The sequence below is a fragment of the Erythrolamprus reginae genome, chromosome 4 (genome assembly GCF_031021105.1).
Source record: "Erythrolamprus reginae isolate rEryReg1 chromosome 4, rEryReg1.hap1, whole genome shotgun sequence".
NCBI lineage: Eukaryota > Metazoa > Chordata > Lepidosauria > Squamata > Dipsadidae > Erythrolamprus > Erythrolamprus reginae.
The window spans coordinates 95,265,234-95,289,859 of record NC_091953.1 but is presented as its reverse complement, the minus strand read 5'-3'; the positions used below and the strand labels follow the sequence as shown (position 1 = coordinate 95,289,859).

General features: G+C 38.0%; 1 protein-coding gene across 1 annotated transcript in view; it reads right to left on the bottom strand.

Moving 5' to 3' along the window:
• Nucleotides 1–14,011, bottom strand: part of GABRB3 (gamma-aminobutyric acid type A receptor subunit beta3) — a 123,002-nt gene extending 108,991 nt beyond the window's left edge. Inside the window, exons 1-3 of the mRNA XM_070751823.1 lie at nucleotides 13,905–14,011; nucleotides 13,490–13,581; nucleotides 13,235–13,302 (exon numbers count right to left, since the gene is read on the bottom strand). Coding sequence (XP_070607924.1) covers nucleotides 13,235–13,302; nucleotides 13,490–13,581; nucleotides 13,905–13,984 — 240 coding nt within the window. The 5' untranslated portion in view covers nucleotides 13,985–14,011. The remainder of the gene's footprint in view (nucleotides 1–13,234; nucleotides 13,303–13,489; nucleotides 13,582–13,904) is intronic.
• Nucleotides 14,012–24,626: the final 10,615 nt, after the last annotated feature.

Below are 24,626 nucleotides of genomic sequence, written 5' to 3'. Positions count from 1 at the left end.
GTGGTTAGCTCTGGCCCAGCTCCTGCCCCAAGGACTGTGGATGTGGAGGAGACATCTACATGCTGCAGGCCTGTTTTGCCCCCGGTGGAATCTGCTGATGAAGGCTCCTCTGACCAAGAAGACATGAGTGACAGGGAGGAGGAGAGTGTGGCAGACAGCTCAGAAGGAGATCAATTATCTAGCTCCTCCTTGGATTTATAACAAGAGTTAATGATACAGCCACGCATGCAGAGAGCGATGCATAGGCAACAACTACTGAGAGATTATTATCAAAGAAAATGAGGCCACCTGTGGTTGGGTGGGGCTGTGGTAATTAGTGAGGCTGCTATAAATAGCAGCCTGTGGGTTTGGCCATTGTGGAGGATTATCTGATCATTGTGTTTCGTGACTGCTTTACTGAATTTGACCTTTTGTGTGCTGATTTTTCCCCACTTTGAAACTAAACCAGAGCAAAGTGTGTTTCACTTTGTGAAAGGAGGACTGTGAATTGCCTCACAGCTGCAAGCTAGGTATCACAGAACTGATAAGGGACTTGTACAAATTACCAATTTGTTTGGAGACAAGTGCTCTTTGCTATACCAAAAGAGGGCTTAATTTAAGGGAATTTTCATTATAAAGAACATTGTTTTGAATTTTCAAACGTGTGTGTGTCTGAAATTTGTATCTCTGAATTTTTGGGAGGAGTGTACCAGAGAGCTCGACAGAACAGGGGGGGGGGAGAACTTTACATAGTAGGTACTGATGGGAGGACCTATCTTGCTCAGTCATCACTGACATGAATTGGTCCTGAAGAAAAGAGTCAAACTAGAACAATGCTGTACCACCCTCAGCCAATCACTGAAAGCCACTGAGAGTCAAGTAAGGCATAAATGTCCTAGTCCAGGGGTGAAAACATTTCCCTACCGGTTCTGTGGGCGTAGCTTGGTGGGCATGGCAGGGGAAGAATATTGCAAAATCTCCATTCCCACCCCACTCTGGGGCCAACCAGTGGTGGTATTTGCCAGTTCTTTGAACTACTCAAAATTTCTGCTACTGGTTCTTTATAACCTGTTGGAACCTTCTGAATCTCACTCCTATCCTAGCTCCATTCTATTCATGGCAGATGCTATACATAAGCATGACCAATGCTGTTTCTGTACTATTCCCAGGTTTGAAATCTCACTGAAAAATTTAATTTAATTTGTTACATTTATAGGCGCCCAACTCCTATTGGACTTTGGGCAAATACAACAAAATTAAAAACAATATAAAACAATTTTAAAAACCCTATAAACATTCATCACTTTTAGGTCATAGCTAGATGCTATTGCTCAACAACCCCAGGCCTGAGGACAAAGCCAGGTTTTTAAGTCTTTCCGGAAAGCCAGGAGGGGCATGCAGTATGGATCTCTGGAAGAAGCTGGTTCTGAGAGCTGGAGACACCACAGAGAAGGCTCACCCATGTGACCCTGCCAGTTGACATTGTTTGGACAATGGGACCTGGAGAAGGCCAACCCTGTGGGCTCCAATCGGCCACTTGGAAGTGTGAGGCAGAAGAGAGTACCATAAATAGTCAGGCCCTAAGCCATGTAAGGCTTTATAGGTGATAACCAACACTTTAAATTGCACCCGGACACCGACTGGAAGCCAGTGCAGCTCACAGAGTACATGTGTTATATGGGTATATCTAGACACACCCACTACAACTCATGCGGCTGCATTCTGGACTAATAGTAGTCTCTGAACACTCTTTAAGGGTAGCCTTATGTAGAGTGCATTGCAGTAATCAAACTGTGAGGTAATAAGAGCATGAGATGACTGATCCAAATAGAGCTGCAACTGGTGCACTAGGCAAACTTGTGCAAAGATCTCCCTAACCACAGCTGAGAGATGTTGTTCTAATCTCAGCTGCGGATCTAGGAGGACTCACATATTGCGGACCCATTCTGAGGAGGTTAAAATCCCCCTCTCCCCGAGTTAAGGATGGACAGATGGAACAGTTCTTGGGAGGGAATGATTGACCTAGGGTGGCACAGCAGGTAGTGTGCTATACTGCAGGCCACTAAAGCTGACTGTAGATCTGTAGGCCAGTGGTTCAAATCTCATGACCGGCTCAAGGTTGACTCAGCCTTCCATCCTTCCGAAGTGGGTAAAATGAGGACCTGGATTGTGGGGGCAATATGTTGGCTCTGTTAAAAAGTGCTATTGCTAACATGCTGTAAGCCGTCCTGAGTCTAAGGAGAAAGGCAGCATAAAAATCGAATAAATAAATAAACCACTCAGTTTTGTCAAGGCTGACTCTGAGTTTGTTGACTCCCATCCAGACCCTCACCACCTCCACCTCACTTCACTGAACTGACACGGGGTGGAAGTGTACAGCTGATTGTCATCAGCGTACTGATGGAACCTCACCCCATGCCATTGGATGATCTCACCCATTGGTTTCATGTAGATGTTAAACAGGAGGGGGGAGAGGACCAATTCCTGAGGCACCCCACAAAGGAGAGCCTAGGAGTCAACCTCTTTCCCCCTACCAACACCGACAAAAGCCTAGATAATCCACTTCATCATTTTTAAAATGTTTTCTTTGCATGATCAGGCTACACTTAAAAATACAGAATTTTCTTTTTTTACTTCACTGGAATATGTTATCAGCAAAGACAAGTTACACACACACACACACGTGTGTGTGTGTGTGTGTGTGTTTGTTTAAATTATACATAATTCTGGGTTTAAAAAAATAAAAATGAAACTTTTGCATACATTTCCATTATGAACTCATAGACCACTGCATATAACTTTTCTTTTTTCTTTTTAAACTTTTCAATTCTTTCTTTTTGAGAATCTTACTTTAGTCAAAGCATGACTTGTTTAGTATTTCCTTCCCTCCATGTACTACTTTATAATTCATTACTTATTCATTCTTTCTGTATGGCCAAACCACTCATACTTCTTTGATATTAAATCCATGTTAATTTAATACACATTAATTCTTGACCCTGACTTTTACTATTTTACCTCATACATTGTATTCAACTGACTTTTACATTACTCCAGACTTACTCAACTCTCACTTCATATAGCAAAGCATATTCTTAAAATAATCATTGCACAATCAGCTAATCATTGCATAACTTTTATGCATAAAATACACTTAGCAACCAATTTGTTCAAAACTGTCCATAATTCAAACATAAAGCAAGTCCTCAATTAATCACAGTAATAAGGACCAGGTACTCCATTGCTAAGTGACACAGTCATACAATCTAATGTCACATAACCATGCTGACCTATCATTGCAGTGCTGACAGTTGCTATTGTGATTGTTAGCTGAATCCTGTGTAGTCCTGATGGCATGTGACCATCATTTGAGATATCTCCTGCCAGCTTCCCCATTGGCTTCATTCATCAGAAGTCAGCAGCGAACATGGCAAATGGTAATCACATGACTGAAAGACACTGTGACATCATAATTGCAAGCTGGTTGCAAAGTGCCTGAAATGTAATCATGTGAAATAGATATGCTTCAACTACCACAACTTCAAGGATGTATACTCAAAGAATATTTCACGTATTATCCCAATATTTGAGGAGCTGTCCACAGAGAGAAGAACAACCTGTTTTCAAATAACCCAGTGGCCAGACAAGGAACAATAGATAGATGGAAATTGATCAAGGAGAGATTCAATCCAGAAATACGGAGCAATTTTCTGACAGTGAAGACAATAAACCAATGGAACAGCTTGCCTGCAGATGTTGTAGGTGCTTCATCACTGGAGGCTTTCAAGAAGAGTGTGGACAGCTGCTTGTCAGAAATGGTATAGGATCTCCTGCGTGAGTCAAGGGCTTAGACTAGATGACTTACAAACTCTCTTCCAATACTGTTCTTCTATACTCGGGCTGATCATAAATTCAATTGTTCACTGCTGTCATAATTGCTGAATGAATAGTCATTAATCAAGGACCACCTGTATTCATTTTATTCTATACTTTATCTAAATCAATATACTGTACTGTACGTAGAATAAATGTTAGCACATTTGACATTTCTTAACAGTATTACAAAAAGCAGAAATCTGGGTTACATATTCTTGCTCAAAATAATTGCTCTTTTACCTCCCCTAAATTTATTCACATAATCCTTTGCATACTTTTATTCAGAATTATTCCAAATACTTTCCAAGGCATACTTAGCAAACTAATGGGGTACATCAAAGATTATTTCATCAGATTTATTTTAAATTTTATTCATTCTGGTGAGGTCATCTTGTCTAGCTCTCTTCATTCATTTCCAAAACAATGTTTGCTTCCGATAAAATTATGTTGAATTTTCCCCTATCTTGTAATACTAAATGCACTTTGTTTTCTTTCATCACATTGCTTGTAACCATGATATCACTGTACAAGTTACATAGTATCTTTGCCTTGCCTTCACTTTTTGCAATAATTTTTCTCCTATATATATTTTTCTAATCCACAGCTTTCTGCATTTTACTATGCCATGAAGAATCTTTTTTTCATGTTTCCCACTAAAGCAATCCCATACGCTTCTGTGGTATCCTGTATTATTATTTTCACTCTTTCCCAAGCATTGCCCAAATTATTTTTGAAGACTTTTCACACAGAATTTGAGTTTTTGCTTTCTACTCTTGACACTTAGAAATAGTCTCACATTCAAAACTTCTCATCATTCTTGTACCCTTCACTAATTATATCTAAGTTTTATTTTTTTTAAAAAAAAAATCTGATCAATTATGCTCCAGCTTCATTCCTTTTCTGTACATATGCATGAACAGGTATTTTTTTACAAAACCAAACTCTCCAAGCATACTTTTTAAATATCTTCTTGTGCCTTTCCTGCCCCTCCATTTTTGTCATCTGACTGAAAAATGTTTTCCCCCGCCTTTGTTCAAAATGTTACACAGATTCTCCCCCCATCCAAATTTATCACTGGGTCTTCCATTATCTTCTGAAGTATAGCAAGTCGAATTAACCCACTTCTGATAATTTTTTAATTCCCTTCATTCACATTTAAACTAAATTTTCATTTCCTGGCATACTACAGTCATAAAGTAGCCTAAAAGTTAAACAACTTTTATTCAGATCTGTAATAGCCTTCCCTCCCACACCCCCTTTTTTTTAGTTTCAAAGGCATATAACATTTTTCTTTCCAATGAACAGGTTTGCTTGACAAGCAAGATGTTTGCTTAATCAACACAGCATTTGCTTAACTGCAGCATTCAGTTAATATCTTTCATGTAAACATCTGGAAAATTAGTTCTGGTCATGTGGAAGTCTTGACTTATGACTGCAATGTCTTACAACCATAATTCTGGGTTTAGTAACAGTAGTTAAGTCAAGAACTACCTGCATTATATTAATTGTAACCTATGTTCCAAACAATACAAAAGAAACAGAAGGTGCACATTTCTATGGCAACAGGCAACAACCCACTGACACAATATCTTCTCTCCCCACCCCAAAAAGTCTTACAAAACAGAGGAAGCTGAAAAAACTGAAGTTATAAGCAAAATAGCACAAAGTAGACTAGATTCCCTGTACTTAATGAATCATGTGATTGTGATAGACTAATAAGAGTATGCCAGGAAAATTTGGTTTTTATAGAAAATGTTTCATTCCAACAGTCAGAAAGACAACTCAATGCATGGACAATACAAGATGGACAATATTGAAATAAAATTGATTATTTATACACTGTACACAAATATGGAATGCTCTACTGAGCCGGCAGCAAGACTGTCTCATATAATTGCAACTCACAAATCCCTGCCTGAAAAAATTACCACTTTATCTAAAAAAGTAAATACAATAACTAGACCAACGGGATATGATCTCAGCAAAATTTCATATGATTATGCAGTGAAACTATAGATTTATTGCATTAGATTGGATAGAATACCTACAGCATATTGGATTAAAATTTGTGACATCATTAAAGAAGAAGCAAATAAAAATAACTTGAAATGCAAAAGACAGCAAAATCATTATCTGCTGACATGTACAAAACAAAGGCAAAAATAAAAAGAAACAGAAACAAAGGAAAAACTGCTGGACTATGCATTGAGTATGAGAGAACTGGAAGAAGTGACAAGCAGTTATAACTAAGTCAATACTGAAAAGAAACTGAAGATAATAAATAAATGGCAAAGCAAAACAATTATAAAAATCAGAGAAATTAAAAAAAAAACTTTAATGGAAGGCATATTAAGGATAATGCATATTAAAATTTGATAAATGAATTCTAGAGACTCACATCTTGAGTGTAAAAACCTAAAATACTGATAACAAATCTTCAAGAGTTGATGTTAACCCTGTAGAACTATTTAAAATTTTACAAGAAGATACAATTAAAGTGCTACCCTTGTTTTTCTTAATAATGTGTGGGCAAGGAGTTGAGGAATTTATATTCCAATATCCAGGAAAAAAAGAGAATCAGTCTGATATAGTGGTTAAGGCATCAGGGTAGAAAGCAGGAGACTGAATTCTAGCCCTGCCTTAGTCTCTCCCTCTCTCACAGACACACAGCCAGTTGGGTGACCTTGGGCCAGTCATTCTCTCTCAGCCTTGGGAAGGAGAGAATGGCAAAGCACTTCTGAAAAACCTTGCCAACAAAAGCAGGGACTGTCCAGGAAGTCTTTGAGAATCAGATACAGTATGATACAGAAGGGGATAAAAAATTCAGAAAAGATGTATTAGTTTACTGAGTCATAGGGATTCTGACTATAACCATGAAATTTTTAAAAAATCATCCCAGGGACAAAGATTATGGCAGGTCTAAACAAAACATTGGGATTCAAAGGCAACTGATAACAAATGTATATAAACCACACATTTCCAATTGTGAAAATAATAAATAAATTGTGATAAGTAGAAAAGGCTGGTGCTAGATAAACTTGTTAAAAATATGTTAGGCCACAAATGAAATAATGGAATACATTGTCCATTGGAAATGCTAATAATGAAACTAAAACTTAAATCTTTTGGATATATAGTGCAAAATTAAGAGTTCCTGAAGAAAAACATGATATTTGGAAAAATGAAAGACAATAAAAAAGAATGACAAGATGAATAGGGACTGTTACTAATGATACAAGTATGATCTCAGAAGAACATAAATAAGGAATTACTAATAGTAATGTATTAGTTTTTGCAAAATGACATCCATCAGGTCACAGAGAGTTGGAAGCAACTGAATTCCTAAAAAACAGTTAGAAGGGTAACATACACATGGGGCTAAGCAGAGCTTCCAAACAAATATGCATCATTACCATCAGCCAATTGGTTAATGTATGCATAAGAAACCTCCAGAAGAGTATGTGACTTCAGGGTTGTATTTTAAAGAATACTTTTGACAAACATTTACCATAATCTTAGCTATAATTATGACCATCCTGATTTTACATTTTTTGAGATGGCCATTAAGCAAATGCCAAAGTAATTAAGCAAACCAATAGTTCACTAAGAATATGGTTTTGCTGACAACCAGAAAACTGCCAGAGTTCAGCAACACCGTTGTAAACCTTGTCATGTGAATGTGCCCTGTTGCTGAGCAGCCAAAGTGAAGTATGTCACCACAGGTGGGTAGGGCAACCATTGGAACTTTGAATCCGAGTCATAAGACTTTTTTTCATGTCTGCCATAACTTCAAAGACAACTTGTACCTTGGAGGGAAGAGTGTGGGAACTGGAAAAGGCTATGATAAATCAGTTCCATGCTGTTGCCAAGAAATTCATAGGTATACATGGAGTTACAAGAAATCAAATCCAAGTTGTATATCCTTGTCTGAAGCTCAGTTCAGTCTTTCTCTTTGAAATGGTGGTCCTCTTTTACTGAGCACATAGTTTTAGGAGGAATTTTAAAAAATGATATAAGAGGAAGAGAGTGTTCTCTTAGCCAGCCATATTAGGGAAATCTACTGTGGTGATCAATAGGGTGACAAATATCACAGCCAGATGGTCCTCAGTTCCAAATCTGAATCAAGGGAACCATTTCAAAAACTGTCCTTCCCCAGCCATTATTGCAAAATGTATTTTATTAGTTCCAAAATAAACCTGAACTCATTGGTCTCATTTTGGCATTCAGTAGACTTTACAATTACAGAAATTGTTACTGTAGTATACATAACATTTCAACTAAAATCATGATCTGTGGCACTGCACAGAATAATTTGGAACAGATTTTCATTTACTCAAGCAGAGGGGAAAACATATGAACAAACTGCTTTCCAACTGCGAGTTTCCTTGAATCTCTGTCCCTGATCTATTTATTTATAGCTTCAGTATGCTGTGAATGATAATGTTGCAGCAGTTGCATCAAAAAGAATATAAATCTTTCCACTTTTGCTGTATGCAAAATAATGATGAAGGGAAGAACAAGAAAGAATACTGGATTTGGTATGTCTGATTTCAAATCAGAGTGAAACTTGTGATCAGGATTTCAGTCACAAAGCTTTAGCCATGAAAAGCATCTCTACTGCTTTTTTTCCCACTTAACATTTTATATACATTTAGCAAGGACAATTTTTTCTTTGCAAATTTTACTGTATTTTGTAGCAAAGCAATGATATTACTGGCAGTTTGGGAAAATCAGATTTTAAAAGGGCATTCTTTGAAAACTGGCATCAATTTCTGTCAAATGGCACATACTTTACTCATCACAATTCTGTAGCTTGCTTACAAATTGTGCTCAAAGGCTAAAATTTATGTTAGTGTTTCCTTGGCTAGATTTTAAAAGAATGTTGCTCCATTTTTTCAAATACTCCTCCAGACATATATTAAATTTACCATTTCAAAAGCTCTGAATGTAGTCAGGATGTCAGACCAGATAGTCTCTGCCTATCTTATCCTTTGCCTAGAAATTAAATGGCAAATTTTGTGGTTTTGCTGTCATATGACAATCATTTTGGGCTGAGCCAAGAAGTTTGATTACCTAACATAAAGCAGGCATCTATTTGCATTGGAAATTTCAATCAGTATTTTGGGCTGTCAAGAGATCAATTAAGTTGATGGAAGACTAGTTAGAGTATATGCTCTGTTTGTATGTTTGTATTCATTATTTTAGATAGTTATTTTAAGCTTTCCATTGGTATATGTGGCCTAGTTTAATGATTTAGGTGCCTACAAAATGCCAGGCACATCTGATGGAATGGATGTGATTAAACAGCAGTTACTTGAGAAAGACTAGGTTTGAGAAGACCTTAGCTATGTAAAGTCTTTGTGTGACACATAGCACATCCTACTCACAAGCTGACATTGTAGGGCTAAATGTAAGAGAGATGTTCATATACTGTATGTTACCCTGATCTTCTGAAAAAAAGGAAAAATGGCAATATAATAAATACTCATTCTAAGTTACAGTATAAACTGTATGACGCAATAGGAAAAGATTCTAGGGACAAGTTAGGAAAGTATGTCAGGCAACAATATATGTCAGTACACCATTTGTAGCCTTTCAGATGATGGAATGACAGCAACAGCATGTTGGCTTTAGTTTGAAGAATTTTTCATATAAACCAGCATAAGCATAATTGGGTTTAAGCAACTTTATAAAAGATAAGGCTATGAGTAGCTGCTATTCAAAAGTACTTACATATTGCCTCACAGAAACAGGCCCCAGACATTTTGATATCACTTACAGGAGAACATGTGTAGAAATGTGCTATCTTTAGTCAGGTTCTGTTGATATATTGGTATTTTGTTGGTCATGATGGAAACAGAAACATGCCAGGGTCTTTGATCTGATTCAGCATAGCTCTTTTAATCCTTTTATTGTGTAACTTTGCAGACCAATAATAAATAAGGTATGGTCTTCCACTGCAATTCCCAGGAGCCCTAATCAGCATTCTAATTAGCAATAATACTAGGAATTATAATAAAGTAACAGTATCAGAAGCACAAATCTAGCTGCTGAAAAAAAATAAAAAGAAAAGAAAGCTAACAGATAACCAACATAATGACAGCATTATGGAGATTATATAACAAATTATGGGTCAAAGTAGAATAGAGCCAAAAGCCTTGAAAACATATTTATATATCTTTCATATAGTATTTTCCAATGTATTGAGCATTCTTTTTAATCACCTTCTTTAGTTTGTCAGTTGAAAAATGAGAATCATGGCCCTAGCTGGAGTTAAAAAATGATATATTTAAAGGGAGCCAGATATTAGGTTTTGTTAAAAATACATATAGGATAGACCACTGCAAAATTAGCAAGCCTGGGAATGTGGAAAAAGAAAAAAACATCTTAGTAATAGGGTGAGCTGAATATAATTATACCCATAATCACAGATGGATTAACATATCCTGGTTTGTAGATTTAAGTAAATTCTTACCAATTATCTAATATTTTCCTCAGAACATCTATCACTATTGTGATTATTATTTTCCTACTCTGAATTTTAGTGTCAATTAGCTAACAATGGCTAATAGAAATAAAGATAAGCACTCTAGAGCAATAAAGAAAGAAAACAGAACATACATTTTCCAATGAAGCAGTGTAAAAAAAAAAGTTAAACCATCTGCTTCCTCTCAAATATACACATACATAGTCATACATGTCAGTCAGCAACAGAAGAAACATATGTAAGGGAACAGACACATTTTAAAAAGAAGATATTACATAATACTGGCATATCAGTTGAAAAGCTTCTATCCATGGCAACCCACAATGGACAAGACTGAATTAAGATCTCTGATAGAAAACTTAAAATAGATGTGTCTTTAAGCCATATAAGTTTCCATAAGCTCAGACTATCATTACAGGGTCAATCCCTCCATGCTGAATCTGGCTATTGCTCATACATAACTGATCACTGACAACCAAAATAATAAATTTAAAAGGGGAACACAGATGATGTATTAGCCAGAGCTTGTTATAATGCACTCTTAGTCTTTCAGTTGCCAGTAAATTTGCAAACAACTTTGAATCAAGGATCAAATATCTTAAGAGAAAATGAAACTCGATCTAAGGAAAGCTGTATATTTATCCATAAAGTGACAATGTACAATATTTGCATCTTCTGTTTCATGGAACGATTATATTTAGATTTTTTTTAAAAAAAGTATTTTACACTTGCTAATGGAACTAGGAAAAGTAGACACAGAATGTCATACACTTATACAAGAGTCAGCAGCAGAAGAAAATATTTAATTCTGCTACCCATCAATTTTTGCCTAATTCCTCAGCAGGCTTTAATTCTTTATCTAGCTGTCTCCAGAACCTTGGGGGGGGGGGGGCTTTGGGAAAGCTTTTTCATGCAAGATTTGTTGTTGTTAGGAAAATCTAACGTTACATTTGTTAACTATTACCTATTTTCTTTCCCTTCATTGCTTTTTTACTTCTGAGTTGCATTATCATAATAAATGTAGTAAAATTTGTGCTAAGATAATGTTATTCTCTACTATGAAAGCAGATAAAAATATACAATCATTTGAATTGTAGCACAATGTTTTATGTACTTCAATATCACCAAAATGGATATTTCAATAGGTGCTTTCTCAATATTTTAAACAAATATAACTTAAAATATACACTAATTTTATCATGGAATCTTGGAGACACAGAAATTTAAACTTTGTTATTAAATGTTAGACTCTTTAAGATCGCAAATCATTTAAACATAGAAACATAGAAACATAGAAGTCTGACGGCAGAAAAAGACCTCATGTCCATCTAGTCTGCCCTTATACTATTTTCTGTATTTTATCTTAGGATGGATATATGTTTATCCCAGGCATGTTTAAGGTCTTAAAAAGTATACATCAATCATCTGCCTTTCTTTACTTAGTAACCATTAATGGGCTGATATTATTTAGCATCCACAAAATATACCATTACATTTTCAGACAAATTTTAAATTATAATGTATACTTTTGGAACAAAGAATCAGTCCCAACAAATACTATACATATGATTGATATAAATGTTATATAAAAGAAAAAATATTAATTCAATCAAGTTTTAAAGCAGTCTGTGCATTATGTTTCTTTAAGAATTTTAAATTGACAAATATCTAAATATTTGTTTCATTTATTTTTGAAAATTATGAATGTGAAAGTGAAAACATTTGTGTATATTATTTCTACATATTATTTCAAGTAGTATCCATGTTATTAAAAATAACTATATAAAATAAGAATTAAACAACAGTAAAGTAAACAAAATAAAATAAAATGCATTGTTTTATATAGTTAAACCTTGACATTTTTAATATAAATATTCCATTTTCTAAACCAGTTTAGACTCACCATTAACAATTTAAAGTTGTACCTTAAAAGTGCACATTGAAGTTAGTACACTTTTTTAATGCATAAACCATCTCTCTCTCTCTCTCTCTCTCTCTCTCTCTCTCTCTCTCTCTCTCTCTCTCTCACACACACACACACACACACACACACACACACTTGGAAAAATATTTCTTGTTGTTAGTAAAATAAATCTTCTAATACAATTCTTGTTTCAAATAAGTTATTGAAACTTACTCAACACTAAAGACCTACTGAAACCACTGCAACTTGCTTTGGAGTAGCTATGTATATGCTTTTGTACATGACAAAATGAAAGTGAAGTACACTTAAATTGCTAACCTGGTTAACTATATGCTAGCAATCTCCATTGGCTTTTTATGAAAAGATTTCACATCAATTCAAGCAGCAGACCTCTATCTGTAATGCCATCCGCAAGCCCAACAAACAGTGAGAAGATGCATCTAAGCAACTGAAGTTCCTTTTCAGCACCTGAGACAGCACTCTAAAATCTGGCTATATTCCCTCCAGTAGCTTCAGCATGCAGTCCACTCTGCTGCCATCCAAAAGCTAACTGCATATGGCACACCCAAGCCAGCCATTACACTTGCTTTTGCTGCATTACAACTTCCCAAATCAAGAAAAGATCTGCCTCAGCAGAGGAAATATAGCATCCAAAACCATCATGGAGGTAGTAGACTAGATTGCAGTCAAGGGACCACCAATAAATCTCAGATTATCTACTGACCTGGTTTTCTTGAGACTCATGCACAAACTTTCCAGTCACTGGAGGAGATACAATGGAGGTGTTTTGCAAAAGCTCTTTATCTAAAGAGCCTTCTTGAACCTGATTTAACCCAATCATTTTTTAAAAAAAGCTATCAAGCTTGGGCTACCAAGACAAAATTCAGAATCGGGTAAAAAAAAAAATCCATCCATTTGAAGGCAACACTTTCTCGTTTCCTGGTGGAAATAACTAGAGGTCTACTCACCATGTTGACTTCAGAGACCATGTCGATACTGGCAATATCTATGTTCATCCCGACATTCACTGGGGGCCCTTAATGAAGAAACAGACGGTGGCGTCATTTTGACATACGGTTGCCTGGCGCCCAGGGGTTTGGGGGGGGGGGTGATTTGGTTTTCCTAGGCAGAACCCCCACCCACCCCCAACCCGTTTTAACTCCCATCCAGAATACCTAAGGGGTGGGGGGTGGGGGTGGGGGAGCCTCCCCAGGGCCTCTCACCTCCAAAATCCGGCCTGAGGCGAATGTCGTAGCCTTTCAACAATTTATCCACAGTTTCTTTCACGAAGGACATGTTCCCCGGATCGTTCACACTGTGGAAGAAGGAGTTTTGAGGGAAAGCGGGCAGGGGCATGAGCGAGGAGAGCCGGGAAGTCGAGGGAGAGAGAGGCGGCCGAGGGGTTGAGGAAAGTGAAGTAACGGGATGGGCCGAGGAGAGAGGCCGGGACAAGGAAAGGCGAGGAAGTGGGGGAAGAAGAAGTCGAAAGGAGGCAGAGGCAAGCGAAGCAGGAGGAGCGAGGAAGGGACAGAGGTTGTGGAAAAGCTCCGGTCAGTTCTTTTTCCTCAGCGAGGCGCAGCCTTTCCTTGCTTCCCCCCTCCCCTCCCCCCCGCCTCCCCGCCTGCCGCCGGTTCCTACCTCTGGGCGCAACAGACCACGGCCAGCAGGACGGGAGCGGAGAAGAAACCGAAGAGCCTGCCTCCCCCAAAGCCCCACATCCCTCCGCTCCCGGCTCCCTTGCCGCCGCCGCCTGCAGCCGCCGCCGCCGCCGCGTGCGGGTTCCGGCTGCCCGAGAGCCGCTGAGGAAGAGGCGGAGGCGGAGAGCAAGCGTCCCCCCTGCCGGTAGCGCCGCGAAGCTCCTGAGGAGAGGCGGAGGAGGGCTTCTGCTCCCTCAGCCCCCTCTCTCTCTCCCCCACCCCACGCGCGAGCGCCTCCGCTCGGACAGGACCCCACCCGGCCTCCTCGCCTCGCCTCAGATTTGCTGGTCAAGGCGCCGGCGAGATGCGGCCGAGGGATTCCGAGGGGTTCCTTCTCCCCTCACCCCCTTCTTTCCCCCCCGGAGAGAGTTCTCCCGGCCGGGGACGGCGTCCATGGATTGCCGCGAAGGCACCCCACGAGCCGTTTCGCCCGGACGCTTCGTCCCACCTCCGCCTCTCTTTCCTCTCCGGCGGGAGTCGCCGCCAGCCCTTCCCCGCCCCCACGGCCCCTCGCCGCCGCCGCTCTGCCGCTTCCACTGAGGCGACGGCGGCAGCTGACGACGAGACCAAACTGGGGGCGCACGCTGGAGCGCGAAGCCGGCGTTAAAAGCGAGCCGCGGCCCTGCAGAGCACAAGCCACAGGTGTTCCTGAGGTGTTGAGAGCGCGGGGCACGAGAGACCCAGACTTATGGGAGGAGTTTGCTCCAGTGGCGCTCACCTCGCGGCCTGGCTAACCCTGGCTGGCTGGGCTGACTCTGAGCAATGCAGGGCAGCTTGTAAGTCCCCCCCCCAAGTTCTTAGTTCAGGGATAGGGGCATCTGCTCCTGCTCTTTCTTTTTTTAAAAAAATTGTGTGTGTGTGTATGTTTCAGAGATTCCTGGAATTTGGACGAGGTCCCACTCTTCATCTTCAGGCTGGTGCCTTTGGCCTTCTGCTAGGGTGAGCAAAGCAAATAGTTTATATTTCCCAATCCCTTCTGTACATATATTGCTATTCAAATATATTTCATTTTACTGCTAATAATAATTCCAAGCCAAGGTCACCAGGAATCTCTGAAACATACATGGGAAGAAACCCGAATATGCCAAGACCTTCATACCTGTATCCATGAAAATCTACGAAAACGCACACACACACACACACACACACACACATACACACACACATATGATGGATCATATTTCTATGCCGCCCTTCTCCTGGAACTTAGGGCGCCTCACAACAAAGAATACAACACATGTAAGAAATCTAATATTTAAATGTACTAAAAATCTCACTACTAAAAACATACAAATCTAATTAAAGTTAATTCTAAAGCCCATGCTGTTTCAGCACCAGAGGAAAAAAAGGTTTGCCATCACTGCCCTACACATTTAAAAAACAGACGCCCACATTCATACTAATTATTCTTCACTCGTTGGCGGATATGAAAAGTTCTTAGTGCCCCCAGGCCACAGAAGTGTGTTTTCAGGGCTTTGTGAAAGACAGGGAGGGTAGGGGCGATACGAATCTGGGGTGTGGGTTTGATTCCAGAGGGCACTGGTATAAATTATGTTTTATCAATGGAATAAAAGACAAAACAGGAAAAAAACCAGAAAAAGCGTACATCCAGCAACAATTAAAATGTGTACAAAAAAGGGTGGGGGTGGTGAATGACCTAAACATTAAATAAGTACAACATAAACAGGGGGGGGGAAATCCAACCTGGCTGGATGCTGAATTTTTTAAAAAAATCAATAAATTCTCCTCCACTTACATAATTGGTCTGCAAATAATTATAAACATGCTCTTTCTAATAAACTAATATCATTTGTGATTTCTTTCCATGTCCCTAATAAATTGGGTCTTAATATCTGGTTCCTTGAGAATTCTTCATTAGTAACATGTGTGCCGTTGTCTTACTTTTTGTGGCTTAACCACTTCAGAAAATGATCCACCATAGATCAGCAATCACTCTTGGTTTCTAAATCAGAGCATTTCCCCCCCCCTCCACCTTCCAGGAATGATGTTCAACATCTGGTCAACATCTGGGGACTTTATTGAGCTGAATCTCTTAAAGATGACCTTGAATACTATTGAATTGCAGCACTTTGACTGCTGCCTAAGGGTAAACTCACTGGAGCACTCTGCACTAGTTGAGAACTTTTAGCTGCCCTGGCAGGTAGGGAAAATGTAGCTTGGTGATCTTACAGCTCCTCTTTATAGGAATGGCTTGGAATTATTATTAGCAGTCAAATGAAATATACTTGAATAGCAATATATGTACAGGAGGGATTGGGAAATATAAACTATTTTATATCCTTTTGAAGCTAAATGAAGAAGAGATTAGATTTTTTTTGTTTCTCTAAGAGTTGAAGCAGCTGAGAGCAGGCCAATTATTCTTTGCATTTTGTCCTTGTATTACTTTGAATGTGATCACAAATTATTTTCCAACTTCTTTTTGGATTTGGGGAAAAGAAATAGCTAGAAGCACAGAAATGTCATATCAACCTAGCAGCAGCAGCCAAATTCTAGGTAAAACCCTGCATACACAGTACACAAACACTTATGTACTTTCTGATTAAGCACTAGCTCTTTTTTCTGCCTTAGTAAACTCTAAATGAATATTTCTTACAATTTCTTATTGCTTATCGTCTCTGACAAAAAATCTGCTCCTCCATGTCCTCATCTTTTATTAACCACCTAATTATTTAGGAAGCTATCTTTTATTGTCTGAGTCTCCTGAAAAGTTTTGAACTTAACTTTTCTTTTGGCACAACATCTGATTTTCAGAGGTAAATTAAAATGAATTGCCAGAGAAGTCTCTTTCATGAATTATGAGTGGAAGGACGCTATCCATAGGAAGTCTATTAAAGTCTCTATGCAGGCTTTCTCCAGAGATCTCCTTACTCTGTAGTAGAAATGGAAAGACACATGATTTTGGAATAAAGCCTTATGGCCTATTTATTTATTTATATGAAGGATTTTTAAGCAATGAAATCTTCTTCATGAAGATTTTTTTTTTAAATGGAGGAACATCCTGAGTGATGGGTTATCATGATTAGAAAAGCAGATCGGGACATATAACTTTGTCTACAAATAAATATGGTTGGAAAATCATGTATCAGAACAAATGTTATAATTGGCAGCATTCTATATTTATTTATTTATTTATTTATTTAAAATATTTATGCAGCTGTACATCTTATATTGAACTCTGGGCAGCTCCCAAAGAGCAGTTAAAGGAATATCGATATACCGTTAATACATGCATATATCTATTAAAACCACAAACATTAAAACCTGGCACCAAAATTAAACTTTCACATATGCAGCCATGAGTAAGTCCTCTGTCAATCTCACCCTATCCCAGTGCCTGAGGGAAAATATAAGTCTCATGCTTTTCAGAAAGGAGAGCCTGGGAAGATAGATTTACACCTTAGTCTAAACATTAGAATCATGAGTATGTTCAGGGCTAGGAGACAGAGAAAAAATGAGCATCCCACTGGATAATTCATGGAATATTCATCAATTCAAAGATAACCTAAAATAAAGCATTTGGCCTCTCAAATACAAAATGCACAAGCATTTCTTTCTCAGTGACAACCCAGACAAAGAACTTATGTGTATGGCTTTAGGCTCAGTTCAGAATTGACTGTCCTGGCTTTATGGAGGCAATCATCCATATATTGTACATCTAGAAAAGTATTAGAAATGGGGCCAGGGCAGGGGTGGGTTCCAACTTACCTTGCTGCCAGTTCACGCCTTCCCATGCCGCATGGGCGCGCCTCAGCACGCGCATGTTCAGTAACAAAAAAATGCATTTTTTAAAAGCCAAAAAACATGGTGACTGCATGCACATTACTGGAACTCAGCTTCTGCACATGCTCAGAAGGGAAAAAAAATAAAAAAAGTTTCAAAAAAAAATATGGTGGCATCCATGGACCGGCACCAAGCAATCTGGTTTGGTGAAGTCATTGTGACATCACCAGCAGGCTACTACCAGTTCTGGCGAACCGGTCCGAACCCACCCCTGGGTCAGGGCATAAAATGATAGGCACTAAAAGGGTAAATAATGAAAACAGGAACGAAAATACATAAAATGTGATGCAGAGAAATGGGAAAAGAAAGTTTTCCACCTTTCAGTAGAAATAGGATCAGAGAATAAAAGCTAAATGGTAAGAGATTCAGGAAACAGTAGGATATATTTTTATACATGCTGCATAAGCACTACTTGTTCTATCACACATTGCAGTGAAAAACTACATCTCATTCTCTCTCTCTCTATTACTCTCTCTCTCTCTGTGTACAGAAGGGTTGCATGAAGAGTTTATGGAAAGCAAATCTATCAATATGTTAGTCATATTTCTTTTTTAAAGGAAAAAAATCTGCACTAAATGTAAGATGCAGCCCAGGTCTCCTTTTTCCTTTATGTACACTCAAATTGTTCTCAAAATTTATAATACATGTTTTCTTAAGTTAAGTATTTTTAAAAGGAAGTATGAGATCATGTTAAAGGGATGCACATAAGCAAGCATTGTGGTTTTGGCTAATGCCCTATATAGACAAATTGCAAGGAAATGTAAGGTGTGAGCAAATCAACACTTAGGTTAAATGTGTAATATCTGTTATATTTATCTAATTAAAATTATTTTACCATTTAGCATTCTTACAAGACGTCTGTTTGCTAGAAATCTGTGTAAGGGAAAATTAATTAATTATGGATATTGGAAATATGCTTCTTTAGATTTATATTTCCTTGTTAACACTTTAGAAATGATACATGCATTAAAAGGTCTTTGGGCAGAAGATGGTATGTTTCAATTGTGTTCAAAACAAGTGAAATGTTAGAAACCAACCATGGCATGGAATCTTACTTTCAAATACACATTAACCTATCCTGATAAACATTGTCAGTAATAAATCAGATCCTATAAACACTGATGTGAAATCAAACACAACTAAATACAATGCAATTACTCTATGTAAAACCATGTAAGACTGCTCATATTTTTATCATGCTGCAAGCTAGAGGAAACCTCCATAACTCTTCCTAGAATATCCATGTTGCATTCTGTCTTAAGTCTTTGTCTTACCTTTTTTTTATATCCCATGAAATAATCTAATGTTTAAAAAAACTTCATTTTTGCATAACTTTAACCCAAAATTAAAAATATTCTGAATTTATATTTATACATTATTTGCAAATGGTGGTGGCCAATATAGCTATCCAGCCTAGATGCTTTTTCTTTAGTAAGGCTAAACCATAGCAAGATTGCATAACTAGTTTTCTAAAGATCTTGAAAATCAGTGATGTTGCTACCTCTATCTTTCATATTTGATTTTTGTTGTTGTTGTTCAGGTTTTAGCTAAATCTTTCTGTTTCAATGGAGTGGATGAATAACTGGTTTCAGGAATGAGGTAGAAAATTTAAATTGTTAATTAAATTTGTAAATATACTACATTAAAATGTTAATCCACCCTTCTAATGCCTACTAATTGTGGCTGAAATCAGTGGGATTCAAAAAAAAATTACTACCAGTTCTGTGGGCATGATTGGTAGACATGGCATGGCTCGGTGGCTGTCCCTTGGTGGGCGTGGCAGGGGAAGGATACTGCAAAATCCCCATTCCCCACCCTCACCTCACTACCTTGCTTTCCAGCTCTGTTCTCCTGTGCAGGGCAATAAAAGAAGATCCAGCGAATCAGGTAGACAGTGAATAGATTGGGAGCAGGATCAGCCAGAGGTGGTATTTGCCGGTTCTCCAAAGTACTCAACATTTCTGCTATTGGTTCTCTAGAACCTGTCAGAACTGGCTGAATACCACCTCTGCCTGCAATACTACAATACTTCATGCATTACAATTATACATCCATACATACATACATACATATGCGTGAAAACTACTGACACACTAATCATGAAATCTCCAGAAGCATAAACCCTACAAACTCAAAATTTGCCACATATGTTCCCCCTGGCTTCTAGATGTTCATTAAAAAATGGTTGTTGTTTTTTAATGACCATCATAGCATGAGTATTTTTTATTTTATTATTAACAAGTTCTGATGCTAAAGAGTTCTACTCTCCCTCCCAACCTATAAAGAAACACAAGCAGAGGAGTTTCAGTTTCACTTTTGCTTTCATTTCATTTCATTTCATTTATTAGATTTGTATGTCGCCCCTCTCTGCAGACTCGGGGCGGCTCACAGCAATAATAAAAAGCAATATACAATGGCAAATCTAATAATTAAAATATCTAAAAACCCTTATTTAAAACCATACACCCACACAAACATACTATGCATAAACTATATAGGCCAGGGGAGATGGCTCATTTCCCCCATGCCTGATGGCAGAGGTGGGTTTTAAGAAGTTTTCGAAAGGCAAGGAGGGTGGGGGCAATCCTAATCTCCGGAGGGAGCTGGTTCCAGAGGGTCGGGACCGCCACAGGGAAGGCTCTCCCCCTGGGTCCCGCCAGATGACATTGTTTAGTCAACGGGACCTGGAGAAGGCCCACTTTGTGGGACCTAACTGGTTGCTGGGATTCGTGCGGCAGAAGGCGGTCCCAGAGATATTCACAGCAGAAAGCAGCTTTACTACAAAACAGTTGAGCTAAGCCACACTAGTCAGGTGAATACCAATGAATGCTGGTAGGCATTCATTCTCAGTTCAGACAAATCTATTCCTTCTATTGTAAATGAAATATAAGAAAAAAATGCAGGAAAAGATTTACAGAGATGATTAGGAAAACACAAGTAAGGGTAGCTGCCTGTTTCTCCTGTAGCCAGTTCTATGTTGCATGCTCCAGAATCAGTTCAACTGACAGCCTGGTCATCCTCCAGCCAGAGATCAAAACCAGGAATGTTGTTTACCAGGAGTTCCTGAGCAATTCATCTGAGGGACAAATGGAAACTCTATGCTATGCAAATAATGTCTTCATCTTTAACAGAAATTTAGCTTACCATCTTTAATAAAGTAATACAGTCCACTTTTTAACTACTCATTAATTTTCAAGGTTTAAGTGTCAATTTATCAAGCCCCATCACATAATTTCATAGTGAAGCATGGGTATCAGTAAGAATTAAAATAGATTAAAGACATTAGCTTAGTAGTGAAAAGATTGGGATTTTTCTATAGTCCTTGATTTAAAATATGAAAGAAAACTACAAGCTTTGTATAAAATAACAAATGCTTTATTTGTTAGAGAAGGTTAGGGAGGGTTAGAGAAAGCAATGGTGAACTGTCCTGTAAAAAATGTCACTAGAATACTTCATGGCAATGACTCAACATGACTCTGATATGAATATAAACAGTGGACTCTTCAGGCTGCATGGTAACCTGCAAGCTACTGGCGAAGAGCAAGGGCTAGTGTTAGTAATCAAAGATTTTATGGTACTGTTGGAGGAAAGATTTCAGGAAACCCAACAATTAATGGTACCCATAATGAAAGACGTTGCCTATGTTGTACCAAATTATATCAAATTGGACACGAAATGTTAGACATTGTGGGTGATTTCAATGCAAAAGTAGACCAAGTAGAAGTTGCAAGAGTAGTAGGCAAGTTTGGACTAAGTAAACGGATTGAAGTTGTTGATTATCTAGTGCAGTTTTTTTCAGACAAATCATCTCAGCATAAAGAACATATGCTTTGTTCAACACAAGCAATGCTTATATACCTGGACAGCACCAAATGGACAACACCAAACTCAGATAGACTTCATTTTATGCCAACAACACTAGAAAAGTTCACTTGCATCTGTTAAGACACTTCCTGGTGATGATTGTACTTCAGACCATCAGCTATTAGTAGCCCAACTGTACAAAGTGAAAAAAGATATTCTCCCCATGTAATGTGAACAATATCTCACCTATGTATGCCATAGAAGTTAAGAATAGCTTTGAAACACAGAATCTAGAAGCAAAATCTCCGAATCAATAGTAGTGAGAGATCCAAGATAACATCATGGAAATTACTGCCAAAAATCAAAGATAACAAACAGGTGTTGCACCATCAATAGTTGACCAGCAAAGGGTGGCCAAAGCCAAAGATAATAAAGATTAAATTTAAAAGCTGAATGCACTTTCCCAACCTGAAATCAGGAAAGACAAAAAATAGGCAGTGGGAGGAGCAGTGTCAACATCTAGAAGAAGCTAACAGGAAAGGACATACTAAGATCATGTTTGCCCTAGTGAAAATGATGTGATTCAGTTTTTCACACAGCAAGTATCTATTAAAGACTGCAATGAGAATGTACTAAGTGATTAAATTAAGAACAGGTGGAAAGAATATACAAAGGGACTCTATAGAAATTTTACTTAACCCGTCAATATGAAAATAATGGTAGCCCAATTAATAAATAACCAAACATCTTGACAAAAGAAGTAGAATGGACCATGAACAAATTGTCAAACTAGAAATCCCCATGTATTGATGGAATACCTATGGAATTACTAAAACCAATGCTAGTTAACATCATCACTACCCTGTGGCAAAAGATATGCTCTTCCTGTCAATGGTCTCAGGACTGGAAAAGATCTGTTTCTATCCCATTAATCTATTCCAAAGAAAGGTGATGCAGAGACTGCTCCAACTATTGCATAATTGCCTTGGTTCCTCATGCAAACAAGATTCTGTTAAACACAATCAAACAGAGACTACAGAATGTTATATATCAAAAGTTTCCTGATGTACAAGCTGGCTTTAGAATGGAGCACAGCACCTGAGATCACATTGCCAATGTTATATTAATTATGGAAAAGGCACACAAATATCAAAAGGATTTATATGTGTATTAATGATTATGGAAAAGATTTTGACTGTGAAGAACACAATAAGCTGTGAGTGGCTTTGTATGATCTTGGTATCCTCTCTTGCTCAGAGTTTTCACTTCACTATACACTGATCAGGAGGCAAAACGTAGAACACTCTGAGGCGACACGGATTGCTTCAGAAAGGGATATATTTTATCACCATTTTTGTTTGATCTTATGCTGAAGTGAAATTAGATCTCAAATAACCTGATGTTGGAATGAAGATTTGGGGAAGAACTATAAATAATTTGATGTATACAAATTGTATACCTCAATGCTATTGGCTGAAAGTACCTGGAAAAAACGATCTGGAAAATCAAAGACAAAAGTGAAAAAAATAGGACTAAGACTTAACATTAGGAAAACAAATATAATGACAACAACTGCAGATGGACATGGAATGTATAAAATCAACAAAGAGAAAATTGAATTAGTTCATCTGCCTTGGATCAAAAATTGTTCATGATGGTAGTTCTACTCCTGAAATCAAGCACAAGATAACCTTAGGCCGCACTGTAATGGTTAATACGAATAAGGTCTGGCAAAGCAGAGATATTGATATAAAGACAAAATGCTGGACAATTAGAGTGATAGTCATCTGGGTAATGATGTACAGCTATAAGAGTTGGACACTAAGAAAGGCTGATTGAAGAAGAACTGTGGTGCTGGTGTAAATTATTGCATATATCATGGATAACCACAACAACCAACAGAAAAGTGCTGAATTATATAAAACCGTATACATCAGTAGAAGCTAAAATCACAAGACTGCATCTGATTTACTTTGGCCATGTTATGCATACAAATTCATTGGAGAAGTCAATTATGCTGGGAACGGTTAGTGGAACAACAAGAAGAAACAACAAAATAATATGCTGGCTTGATAACTGATACAAATATGAATATACAATAACTGAAAGAAACTGTGCTTGACAGGTGTGGAGAGCACTTTCCTATAAAGTCAAGTAGAGTCTGAGACTAATGAATGGTTAAAGCAACATTGTCTCCCTAAATTGAATATCTTGATCATTTAGCTTCAAGTAGATAAATCAGCCAAGTTAAGCAATGATAAACAATCCCAGAATTTTTAAGTTAAATACATTAAAATTCCCCATAAGGCTCAGACAAGCAATTTTTAAAAATACATTATTTGGATTGTACAGTATAGATTATTCATTTTTTGGATTGTGTCTTAATTTGTTTCAATTTCAATAATAATTTGATCTTTTCAGATATAAAAGGGAGATTTTATTATTTATTTTCTGTAATATTCCATACTAGCTGATACCCATGCTTTGCTATGAAACTGTGTGATGGAGATTGATAAATTGACACTTAAAGCTTGAAAATCAATGAGTAGTTAAAAGGGGGGCTATATTATTTTGTTAGAGATAGTAAGCTAAGGTTCTGTTTCCAATGAAAACATTATTTGCAAATTGCTTTAAGGAATATCCTTCTGGGTTCAGTTCCAAGTAGGGAAAAAGATACTGGAAGCATGGGACTGCTGGGAAAGGTGGTTTAATAGTGAACAGCAGGACCACATAGTCTGAGGTTGTGGGGAAAAGGGGGATCACATGCTTCCTAGATGTTGAAGAAGAGAAGAAATGGGCAAGATACTGATGGTTTTATGCCCCCTCTGGAGCTCTGCCTCGGGGCCTCCTGCTCCTGTGCAAGAAATTCACTCTGGTTGGCTGTCAGGATGTCAGGAGCAACTCTGTAGGCTGTTTCGGAATCCAAGTTTGTTTGAGCTTTGCTGGTTTGATGCAATCTTCAACAGGTGCCATGTGGTGAGTTTCTGTTTGCTAGAAGGGTCTGCCTGAAGGGGATAGATCTATTTTATGTAGAATAGATTGGTCCAGGCTATTAATA